Here is a 12,693-nt window from a genome sequence, read left to right as displayed (position 1 = left end):
AGCCACCTCCTCTGAAGTTACAGCTTTGGTGATACCACTCTTAATGGAAATATGATTGTGTGGCCTTTGTCCACCCATACCATTATTTTGCATTGTTGTTTAAGTATTTATAGCTCAACCAGATTTTCAAACCACTGGATGACAGCTCTGTGTTGTGAACCCCTCCCAGGTGCTGAGCACAGTGCCTGGTCCATGGAGGACGCTTAAGTTTTTGTTCATCCACCCATCTATTTGGCATTCAGAAGACACATGTTGAATGTTTCCTTTTGACCACACACTAGGGCTTGGAACTGAGAAACTAAAGATAAAGAAGATGTGATATCATCTTTGCCATCAAGTGGTCTATAGTCTAGTAAGGGGGACATACAAGGTAATGAAAAGCTAAAGCATGTTACGCGTACCAGAATTCAGAGGACGCAGCCAGGGAAATTTTTATAGAGCAGGGACATTTTTATAGATAGGGATATTTATGTTGATGTTTGAATTTTGTCTTAGCAGAAAAACAGGATTTCTCTTGAAGTGACAGGTTAAAAGAGCATTTTTAAAAAAATTACTTGATATTTCACTTTGTGGATTGCTGCTGTTATCCCAAGTATTATCACACACTTGTAAAAACTTTAGAACATAATTTGTATTACCTTTATCTCCATAAACCAAAAACATGTCTTGGCATTTTCTAAAAATGGGAGTTCCAATAAATAGGGTATCATATTCCAGAGGAATTGCTTTTCAACTGTAAGTAATCTAACTTTGATACTGCCAGAAGTCTCGCTAGCTGCCCCCACATATGTTGCTTGCCACTGCTGAGAGCCCTGGAAACGGGGCATTTCTAGGAGTACTGCGGGCTGCCTGAAGGACTCTGAAAAATGGAGTTTGAAATTTATTCTGCATGGGGCATCGGGGTTACACTGTACTGGAGGCATTATATTCTGTCCAGGGTGAAGCCAAGATTAAAATTAAGTCTTCTCCCCCCAAATAAAAACTGATCAACCAAACAAAACTCCTTAAAATTTTTTCCAATAGTTTAAACTTAAGTGACCTTTTTTTTTTTTTTTATAGTATAAAGGCATCTAAGTCAGGATGAAAAGATCAAGATACGTGTGTTTTATTCAAATGGCATTCATTAATTCAAGTGAAAGCACACACATCTTTTCTTACCTACTTTAATTCTGTTTGAACACAGTATCAAATTTGGGTCTATGGAATAGCAATTCAGGGTTCTTGGATGTGAAACGTATATGTCTCAAAGTTGGAGCTGTTTCTTCCCCTCACCATTTCCTAAATTCCTGAAATAATAAGATTGTTTACATTTCTATAATGAAGCTCAGGTTTTAAATGCTTCCTGTGACATAAATAAACAATGCATCATGGAGGCTGACAAGTCTGGGTTCATTTCCTGGCTGGTATGCATTGGGGGACTCTCCCATCTGAAGGAATGTGAAGTCATGCCTACTTCACGGGGTTGCCGTGACCCACATGAGATAACATGAAAATTGTATAATAGTAGGCATCTAACACGTCTCTTTCCCTTAATGTAAACTACTTACCTCCTGGTGGTTTACTGAATTTGATTGGCAGGAAGAAGGGACTTTGTAAGAAGCAACTTTCTTCTTCAGTATTTAAAAAAAAAGAGCACACTGTTCAATAAAGGGACCAAATCTTAACACAATTTGTTTGTCCCTAATTTCAGTTTGTCCACAGTAGAAATTGAAAATCGAGCCCAAGCCCTTCATCTCTTTGAGACTTTGAAGACTGATCCAGAAGCCTTTCACAAGCACATGGTCAAGTATATTTACCCCACGATTGGTGGTTTTGATCACGAAAGGTTGCTATATTATTTCTCTCTTCTGGAAAGCTGCGGCTGTGCGGATTTGGAGAAATATGCCATTAAACCAGAAACCCACATTCGGCTGCTGAAGAAATTTAAGGTAGTTGCTTCAGGTAAGATAGTCATTTCCCTGCTCGAACTCATTCTTTAAATTAAATCTAGGGATTAATTTTTTGTACACAATCATGTTTGTGCATTGTGGCTGGCATAGATCTGAAACCACAAGATTCAACGCTAATTGACTTTTTTTATTATCTTTCCAGCTCCTTTACTTACTGTTGAAGGAATTAAATAGCAAAGAAACTATAAGAAACCTTTTGGAAGCCACATAGTAACTTAGAGTAGGCCTGGTACTAAAATCTGAAGTTTTTAACTAATCCTCCGGGGGTTTATTCCCTACTCCCAGGGGTTATATTTTACCTTATGTAAGGACAAGGCTGAGACCCTTTACAATTGGCAGTCTGGCATAATTTCACTTCACTGGAGCCTCTAAGTTTAAAGTGTGTGTGGAACCCTTCAGATAAGTGCCTTTGAACTTTTGATACATTGTGGAAATCTTTAGGATGGTATCCGTGTCTCCTTATGCTCATAACTAAGAAAGTCAACATATTAATACCTCTTCAATCTGTGTGGTGCTTTATAATTTACAGGGCACTTCGAAATCTTTATTCATGTGATACTGATAACAGTTGTGAGAATTTACTTCCGTTTATCAGTGGTTTACTGAGTAACCGAATTAGAAACTGGACCATTAGAAACAGAGAAAAAGGAGTAAGATCCAACCCCTGCCTTCGGGCCTTCAGGTAGCGGAGGGGAGGCCAGATGAACAGCAGGTGACCCGAAGGCAGTGCGGTGAGTGCGCTGGTGGAAGAAACCATGGGTGCCCTGCAGGCCGGAAGCAGCAGGGCCGCCATGCCTCCAGCGCCCCCTCGAGGCGGTCCATGGACGACTCCACCGCCCATAACCCTGCAGGCCGAAGACTGGCGCTCAGGTCTTCTGACCTGTGTAATTGACAAGACTGTCCACTGTAAACCGGGAGATGAACTTTTCCCTCCAGCCACACAGAGGGCTATGGATGTGTGTGAAAGCTCTTGGAATGAACCTACCCTCTGTTTTTTTTCTTTTCTTTCCATTAGGTCTTAATTATAAAAAGCTGACAGGTGAAAACATGAATCCTCTGGAAGCACTGGAGCCAGTTCTTTCAAGTCAAAATATCTTATCTGTTTCCAAACTTGTTCCCAAAATCCCTGCAAAGGATGGACGGATGCTTTCCCCGAGCTGTCTATACACCATCTGGTTACAGAAGTTGTTCTGGACTGGAGACCCTCACCTCATCAAACACGTCCCGGAGTCCTCCCCAGAGTGGCTCCACGCCTATGATGTCTGCATGAAGTACTTTGATCGCCTCCCCCCGGGTGACCTCATCACTGTGGTGGATGCAATTACATTTTCTCCAAAAGCTGTGACCAAGGTAACTGAAAAGATAGCTGACAGTGCAGTGCATTGGATGCTTTAGAAGAAATGAAAATTGTTTTTATTTACTTTCTCGAGATGGAGAATACTTACATGTTTGACGTTTTAGTTTTTTTTGCTAAGCGTGAGATACTCTAATTGGGAAATCGTTTTCTTCTATCACAGATGTGCAAGTCGTCTAAATCAGACTCCGACTGTTCTCATTTACATGTACATTTTGTACATGCTACTGTTCTCCTATGTCATTTTATAGTAGATATTCCATCCTTTTCTTTGCAGTTCATAAGTGGGAAACACCTCCAGCGCCTGGCCCACCATGCCTGCGTTCAGAGGCAGGCCGACAACTTCACTGTGGTTAAATTGAGCACTTAAAAAATTTCGCATGAGGGGCGCCTGGGTGGCTCAGTTGGTTGGGCGACTGCCTTCGGCTCAGGTCGTGATCCTGGAGTCCCGGGGTCGGGTCCCGCATCGGGCTTCCTGCTCGGCAGGGAGTCTGCTTCTCCCTCTGACCCTCTTCCCTCTCGTGCTTTCTATCTCTCATTCTCTCTCTCTCTCAAATAAATAAATAAAATCTTTAAAAAAAAAAAAAAAAAATTTCGCATGAATGCCATGTGGTAGTATGTGGCTTGGTGATGCAATTATCCATGAAAGTCTCTGTAGACATTTTCTAATGTCTGCTCCATGCTTAGGTCTGAGCCCCTTTAACTGGACTCCAAATCTTGCTCTGGATCCTTCTAACAATGTATAGTTTCACACAGAGTAAATAATGTGGGTCCCTCTCCCCCGCTTCTTGCCCTCTGCGTGGCCAAAGGGCACTCTGTCCTAGACAGCCTCCTACCTCTGCTCTCAGCTGCTGAGCTCTGTTGCCTTTGGAACTTCCTCCTCATCTGCTTTGCTGCTGCTTTCTTTTTCCCCAAGTTGATTGGCAAGTCCCCCCAGTATCTTACCACAAGAATTTTTACTGTGGCTAATATTATCTGGAAAATTTACTGTAAAGGCTAAGAATTCAAGTCATTCATTTGGAGGTTGGCACAGGTAGAGGTTCAAACATCTGTGGGGATTTCTAGTTTTGTTTTGTTTTTAATTTTACTTTTTTTAAAGTCTTTATTTGAGAGAGATTTGAGAGAGAGAGAGAGAGTGAACACGAGCATGGGGCAGAGGGAGAAGCAGGCCCCCCGCTGAGCTGGGAGCCCGATGCGGGGCTCCATCCCAGGACCCTGGGACCATGACTTGAGCCGAAGGCAGATGCTCAACCGACTGGGCCACCAAGGTGCCCCGGGATTTCTAGTTCTAACTAACTTGTTAGATCAACAGTTGTGGATAACTGAGGATTTCATGTCCTTATTATTAGAACTCAAGTACTTCAGTTAATAACTTGGTTTTAAATTCTATGAGCACTGCTATGAAAAGGAGATGATCATTTCTGTTGTTTTTAAGGAAGAAACTAAAGATTTCAAAGGAAGATATCATATATTTGAAAAGAGTACAAGTTTCGAGTCCTGTAAACCTGCCTTGAACTTTGAACCTGCCAATTAATAGTTCTGTGGTTTAGACTGAGGAATCTGCTAGACCTCTGCCTCCTTGTGGCCGAGTTATCTGTGTTGCAGATAATATTATTACTCCCATTTTGACAGGTGAGGAAAGTGACTCCACGAGGTGAGTTTGGTAGTAGAGGAGCCACACCCTGAGGTCAGGAAGGCTTTTTTCGAGGGTCCTTGCTCTTAACTGTAGTATATCTAAGGAGTCTCGGAACAAGCAGCTAGAGTCAAGGGCCCGGAGCCATTCTAGGAACTGTGGGAAGGCAGGGACCAGAGAGCCCCAAGGATGTTCAGTCCAGTGGAGAAGGCTTTCACTGGATGTGTCCAGAGCAGGGCTGAGTCTAAATGAAGAAGGCCAGGCAGGAACCTGGCAAATATGGGAAAAGATAAGAGTCCAGCAAACACCGGTTTTGAATCTCCCAAGAATGAGAAGAGGGTCACAGTTCTGACTGTATGTATTAGCAATGTAGGAGGTATGTATCGAGGGAAGGGAATGAACCAACTGGGGAGTCGAAATCCAAGGAAAAGGCTCTAGAAGTGGGACCGTGAACTGGCTACAGGGGCTAGACAAGCAAACAGACAAGGTGGGAAGCCAGGAAGACAGAGGATCCTTCCCCAAGGCCGTTTCCTTCCCCTTATGCTGAAGCAGCTTTTCAGTATTTTACGTGAGGGCAGCAATAAAGACTAGCTCCATGACCGAGGCCATATGCTAATTGTGAGCATGTATATGGACATGGACAGACAGTTCTAGATTTTCCAGCAGCAGTTATTGACTCGTGATTAAACTGAAGAGTTGGATGTAGAATCCACTATGAGTGTTCGTTTTTATTTATGATGTTTTAAGTCAGATGTTTGCAGTTACAGCACATTGTCATCACCTTAGTTTCTTACTTACACCTTCAGATACCCTCCCACCACCTGAGAATGTAAGCCACAGTTGTTTGTGCACATAGGTGCATTTTTCCTGAGGAAAAGATGCCTGGCTAATCCAACAGCGAGCGAGTCAGTTAATTATGGCATTGCTTTCTCTTAGTTCAGATGGTATAATCCTTAGCAAGGTACTCTTGTCTAGTAAACTATCTCAAGAGATGGTTTTCTACGGAATCAGGTAAACTATAGAAAAGTGAGGTGGAGGCATTTAAAGTTAATTTTACATCTTTAGTCTAGCTTTATGTTTTCCCTCATTTTATTAATTGGCAAGCTTTTAATTTTCCATTGAGAGAGGAAAAATAAAAAGTTTAGATACAAGGCTTGCTTGAAATCATACAATACTGTGCTAGAGCGAGTGAGAGCAAGAGAAATTCAAATTAAAATACAACCCTTACATGTCAGAGGACACATTTGGAAAAGGAAGTGAAACTGGATTTGGCCAAATTTGCAAAACACCAGATGTTCCTACAGCTCCTACATGATGTTAAAAATGTAAAATAAGTGTATAGTACTCATATATAGGGTGCAGTTTTCAAACGTATGCCCACATTTAATTCAAAACCGAACTTTTTTTGTTTTTTTTTAACTTTTTTATTGTTATGTTAATCACCATACATTACATCATTAGTTTTTGATGTAGTGTTCCATGATTCATTGTTTGTGCATAACCCCCAGTGCTCCACGCAGAATGTGCCCTCTTTAATACCCATCACCAGGCGAACCCATCCCCCTCCTCCCCTCTAGAACCCTCAGTTTGTTGTTCAGAGTACATTGTCTCTCATGGATCGTCTCCCCCTCCGATTTACTCCCCTTCATTCTTCCCCTCCTGCTATCTTCTTCTTTTCCATTTTTCTTAACATATGTTGCATTATTTGTTTCAGAAGTACCGATCTGTGATTCAACAGTCTTGCACAATTCACAGCGCTCACCATAGCACATACCCTGCCCAAAGTCTATCACCCACCACCCCATCCCTCCCACCCCCCACGACTCCAGCAACCCTCAGTTTGTTTCCTGAGATTAAAAATTCCTCATATCAGTGAGGTCATATGATACATGTCTTTCTCTGATTGACTTATTTCACTCAGCATAACACCCTCCAGTTCCATCCATGTCGTTGCAAATGGCAAGAACTCATTCCTTTTGATGGCTGCATAATATTCCATTGTGTATATATACCACATCTTCTTTATCCATTCATCAGTCGATGGACATCTTGGCTCTTTCCACAGTTTGGCTATTGTGGACATTGCTGCCATAAACATCGGGGTGTACGTACCCCTTCAGATCCCTACATTTGTATCTTTGGGGTAAATACCCAGTAGTGCAATTGCTGGATCGTACGGTAGCTCTATTTTCAACTGTTTGAGGAACCTCCATACTGTTTTCCAGAGTGGTTGCACCAGCTTGCATTCCCACCAACAGTGTAGGAGGGTTCCCCTTTCTCCGCATCCCCGCCAACATCTGTCGTTTCCTGACTTGTTACTTTTAGCCATTCTGACTGGTGTGAGGTGCTATCTCATTGAGGTTTTGATTTGGATTTCCCTGATGCCGAGCGATGTGGAGCACTTTTTCATGTGTCTGTTGGCCATTTGGATGTCTTCTTTGGAAAAATGTCTGTTCATGTCTTCTGCCCATTTCTTGATTGGATGATTTTTTCTTTGGGTGTTGAGTTGGATAAGTTCTTTATCGATTTTGGATACTAGCCCTTTATCTGATATGTCATTTGCAAATATTTTCTCCCATTCTGTCTTTGGTTTTGTGGACTGTTTCTTTTCCTGTGCAAAAGCTTTTTATCTTGATGAAATCCCAATAGTTCATTTTTGCCCTTGCTTCCCTTGCCTTTGGCGATGTTTCTAGGAAGAAGTTGCTGCGGCTGAGGTCGAAGAGGTTGCTGCTTGTGTTCTCCTTTAGGATTTGGATGGACTCCTGTCTCACGTTTAGGTCTTTCAACCATTTTGAGTCTATTTTTGTGTGTGGTGTAAGGAAATGGTCCAGTTTCATTCTTCTGCATGTGGCTGTCCAGTTTGCCCAACAGCATTTGTGGAAGAGACTGTCTTTTTTCCACTGGACATTCTTTCCTGCTTTGTCAAAGATGAGTTGACCATAGAGTTGAGGGTCCATTTCTGGGCTCTCGATTCTGTTCCATTGATCTATGTGTCTGTTTTTGTGCCAGTACCATACTGTCTTGATGATGACAGCTTTGTAATAGAGCTGGAAGTCCGAAATTGTGATGCCACCAGCTTTGCTTTTCTTTTTCAAGATTCCTCTGGCTATTCGGGGTCTCTTCTGGTTCCATACAAATTTTAGGATGATTTGTTCCATTTCTTTGAAAAACTGGATGGTATTATGATGGGGGGATTGCATTGAATGTGTAGATTGCTCCTAGGTTGCATTGACATTTTCACAGTGTTTGTTTTCCAATCCATGAGCATGGAACGTTTTTCCATTTCTTTGTGTCTTCTTCAATTTCTTTCATGAGTATTTTATAGTTTTCTGAGTACAGATCCTTTGCCTCTTTGGTTAAATTTATTCCTAGGTATCTCATGGTTTTGGGTGCATTTGTAAATGGGATCGACTCCTTGATTTGTCTCTCTTCTGTCTTGTTGTTGGTGTATAGGAATGCCACTGATTTCTGTGCATTGATTTTATATCCTGCCACTTGACTGAATTTCTGTATGAGTTCTAGCAGTTTTGGGGTGGAGTCTTTTGGGTTTTCCACATACAGTATCCTATCATCTGCAAAGAGTGAGAGTTTGACTTCCTCTTTGCCGATGTGGATGCCTTTGATTTCTTTTTGTTGTCGGATTGCTGTGGCTAGGACTTCTAATACTATGTTGAATAGCAGTGGTGAGAGTGGACATCCCTGCCGCGTTCCTGACCTTAGGGGAAAAGCTCTCAGCTTTTCCCCATTGAGAATGATATTCGCTGTAGGTTTTTCATAGATGGCTTTTATGATACTGAGGTATGTACCCTCTATCCCTATACTCTGAAGAGTTTTGATCAAGAAAGGATGCTGTCCTTTGTCAAATGCTTTTTCTGCATCTATTGAGAGGATCCTATGACTCTTGTTCTTTCTTTTGTTAATGTATTGTATCACATTGATTGATTTGCGGATGTTGAACCAGCCTTGCAGCCCAGGGATAAATCCCACTTGGTCATGGTGAATAATCCTTTTAATGTACTGTTGGATCCTATTGGCTAGTATTTTTGAGAGAATTTTTGCATCCGTGTTCATCAAGGATATTGGTCTGAAATTCTCCTTTTTGTTGGGGTCTTTGTCTGGTTTTGGGATTAAGGTAATGGTGGCCTCATAAAATTAGTTTGGAAGTTTTCCTTCCATTTCTATTTTTTGGAACAGTTTCAGGAGAGTAAGTATTAATTCTTTAAATGTCTGATAGAATTCCCCTGGGAAGCCATCTGGCCCTGGGCCTTTGTTTGTTGGGAGATTTTTGATGACTGCTTCAGTTTCCTTAGTGGTTATAGGTCTGTTCAGGTTTTCTATTTCTTCCTGGTTCAATTGTGGTAGTTATCCATCTCTAGGAATGCACCCATTTCTTCCAGGTTCTCTAATTTGCTGGCATAGAGTTGCTCATAATATGTTCTTATAATTGTTTGTATTTCTTTGGTGTTGGTTGTGATCTCTCCTCTTTCATTCATGATTTTGTTGATTTGGGTCATTTCTCTTTTCTTTTTGATCAGTCTGGCCAGGGGTTTATCCATCTTGTTAATTCTTTCAAAGAACCCGCTCCTAGTTTCATTGATGTGTTCTACTGTTCTTTTGGTTTCTATTTCATTGATTTCTGCTCTGATCTTTATTATTTCTCTTCTCCTGCTGGGTTTAGGCTTTATTTGCTGTTCTTTCTCCAGCTCCTTTAGGTGTAGGGTTAGTTTGTGTATTTGAGACCTTTCTTGTTTCTTGAGAAAGGCTTGTATTGCTCTATACTTTCCTCTCAGGACTGCCTTTGCTGTATCCCAAAGATTTTGAAGAGTTGTGTTTTCATTTTCATTGGTTTCCATGAATTTTTTAAATTCTTCTTTAATTTCCTGGTTGACCCATTCATTGTTTAGTAGGATGCTCTTTAGCCTCCATGTATTTGAGTTCTTTCTGACTTTCCTCTTGTGATTGAGTTCTTGTTTCAAAGCATTGTGGTCTGAAAATATGCAGGGAATAATCCCAATCTTTTGGTAGTGGTTGAGACCTGATTTGTGACCTAGGATGTGATCAATTCTGAAGAATGTTCCATAGCCACTAGAGAAGAATGTGTATTCCGTTGCTTTGGGATGGAATGTTCTGAATATGTCTGTGAAGTCCATTTGGTCCAGTGTGTCATTTAAAGTCTTTATTTCCTTGTTGATCTTTTGCTTGGATGATCTGTCCATTTCAGTGAGGGGGGTTGTTAAAGTCCCCCACTATTATTGTATTGTTGTAGATGTGTTTCTTTGCTTTTGTTATTAAGTGCCTTATATAATTGGCTGTTCCCACGTTAGGGGCATAGATATTTACAATTGTTAGATCTTCTTGTTGGATAGACCCTTTAAGTAGGATATAGTTTCCTTACTCATCTCTTATTACAGTCTTTGTTTTAAAATCTAATTTGTCTGATAGAAGGATTGCCACCCCAGCTTTCTTTTGGTGTCTATTAGCATGGTAAATGGTTTTCCACCCCCTCACTTTCAATGTGGGGGTGTCTTTGGGTCTAAAATGAGTCTCTTGCAGACAGCATATTGATGGGTCTTGTTTTTGAATCAAATCTGATAGCCTGTGTCTTTTGATTGGGGCATTTAGCCCATTTACATTCAGGGTAACTATTGAAAGGTATGAATTTAGTGCCATTGTATTGCCTATAAGGTGACTGTGAGTGTATATTGTCTGGTCCTTTCTGATCTCTGCTGCTTTTAGGCTCTCTCTTTGCTTAGAGGACCCCTTTCAGTATTTCTTTCAGGGCTGGTTTTGTGTTTGCACATTCCTTTAGTTTTTGTTTGTCCTGGAAGCTCTTTATCTCTCCCTTCAATTTTCAGTGAGAGCCTAGCTGGGTATAGTATTCTTGGCTGCATATTTTTCTCGGTTAGTGCTCTGAAGATATCATGCCAGTTCTTTCTGGCCTGCCAGCTCTCTGTGGATAGGTCTGTTGCCAATCTAATATTTCCACCATTGTAGGTTACATATCTCTTCTCCCGAGATGCTTTCAGGATTTTCTCATTGTCTCTGAGACTCGTACGTTTTACTATTAGATGTCGGGGTGTTGACCTATTTTTATTGATTTTGAGAGGGGTTCTCTGTGCCTCCTGGATTTTGATGCCTGTTTCCTTCCTCACATTAGGGACGTTCTCTGCTATTATTTGCTCCAATATACCTTCTGCCTCTCTCTTTTTTCTTCTTCTGGGATCCCAATTATCCTCATGTTGTTTCGTCTTATCGTATTGCTTATCTCTCAAATTCTGCCCTCGTGATCTTGTAGTTGTTTCTCTCTCTTTTTCTCAGCCTCTTTATTTTCCGTCATTTGGTCTTCTATATCGCTGATTCTCTCTTCTGCCTCATTTATGCTAGCAGTTAGTGCCCCCATTTTTGATTGCACCTCATTAATAGCCTTTTTGATTTTGACTTGGTTAGATTTTAATTCTTTTATTTCTCCAGAAAGGGTTTCTCTAATAACTTCCACGCTTTTTTCAAGCCCAGCTAGCATCTTTAAAGTCATGATTCTGAACTCTAGGTCCGACATTGTACTAATGTCCGTATTGAGTAGGTCCCTGGCTGACGATACTACCTCTTGTTCTTTTTGCTGAGGTGATTTTTTTCGTCTTGTCATTTTGTCCCGAGGAGAATAAATGAATGAGAACAAAATGCTAACAGGTTAACAGCGTCCCCAGCAAATATACTCTATACAAATCAGAAAAGACCTGAAACCGGGGGAAAAGAAAGGGAAAGAAAGAAAAAGAAAAAGATAAAAACAAAATAGAACAATACAAAAAAAACAGAATATGATCAGGCTAATGCATAGATCAGTGCCACACACTAGATTTTGGGTGTATTTTGGTCTGTTAGAAGAATGTGCCTCCTAAAATTTTAAAGGAAGAAAGACTTATATATGTACAAAATAAGGGTTGATACAATGAAGGGATGGAAGATGAATGTAAAGATGAAAAGTATAAAAGATTTTATAAAAGGAATGGATATGATAAGAAGTTGTTTGAAAAAAGAAAGAAGAAGATATAAAAAAAAAATCAAAAAAGAGAATGTGATCAGGCAGGAGACTAGAACAAAGCCATACACTAGTGATTTAGGGTATATTTTGATCTGTTAGAAGAAACTGTATCTCAAAATTTTAAAGAGAGAACAACTTATATATATATGCCAGAAATAAGGGTAACTACTATGAACGGATAAACTATGACTCTAAAAATGAAAAATAAAAAATGTTTTTTTTAAAAAAGGGGTGATAAGATGTTGGTCGAAAAAGGGAAAAAGAAAAATTAAAAAAAAACAGTTAAAAAAATTAACTTTGATAAACTAATGAATCATGGTAAAAAAAAGCCATGAATTCTATGTGCAGTATTCCCCTAGCGCTGGAGTTCTCCCGTTCTCCTTGATCGGTAAAGTTGGTCTTGGCTTGCTGGCTGTTGGTGCTGATCTTCTGGGGGAGGGGCCTGTTGCCGTGGTTCCCAAATGTCTTTGCCGGAGGTGGAATTGCCCCGCCCTTGTCGGTCCAGGCTAAGCAAACTGCTCGGGTTTGCTCTCAGGAGCTTTTGTTCCCTGCAAGCTCTGGTACAGGTTTGGAGGACCAGGGTGAAAATCTTGGCCTCCCAATCTCCGCCCGGAGGAGCCGAGAACTCGGGGCCCCGCTCCTCAGTGCGCCCCCAGAGAAAAGCAGTCACTCCCGTGTCCCCGGTCTCCGGCCACACTCCGTGCTCACCCGGCCTGTG

General features: G+C 41.0%; 1 protein-coding gene across 3 annotated transcripts in view; it reads left to right on the top strand.

Annotated features, from left to right (window-relative positions):
* The window catches only part of NBAS (NBAS subunit of NRZ tethering complex), a 358,882-nt gene that overhangs the window by 247,477 nt on the left and 98,712 nt on the right, over positions 1–12,693 (top strand). For all 3 annotated transcript variants that reach the window (XM_073897011.1, XM_025867764.2, XM_073897012.1), the window contains 2 exons: positions 1,691–1,941; positions 2,965–3,299. In XM_073897011.1, coding sequence (XP_073753112.1) covers positions 1,691–1,941; positions 2,965–3,299 — 586 coding nt within the window. The remainder of the gene's footprint in view (positions 1–1,690; positions 1,942–2,964; positions 3,300–12,693) is intronic.

This window comes from Callorhinus ursinus, unplaced genomic scaffold, assembly GCF_003265705.2.
Source record: "Callorhinus ursinus isolate GAN/ISIS: 27379988/994484 unplaced genomic scaffold, GSC_fseal_2.0 scaffold10, whole genome shotgun sequence".
Taxonomy (NCBI): domain Eukaryota; kingdom Metazoa; phylum Chordata; class Mammalia; order Carnivora; family Otariidae; genus Callorhinus; species Callorhinus ursinus.
Note: the sequence above shows the minus strand (reverse complement) of the source record. Positions and strands in the feature narration are given on the sequence as shown.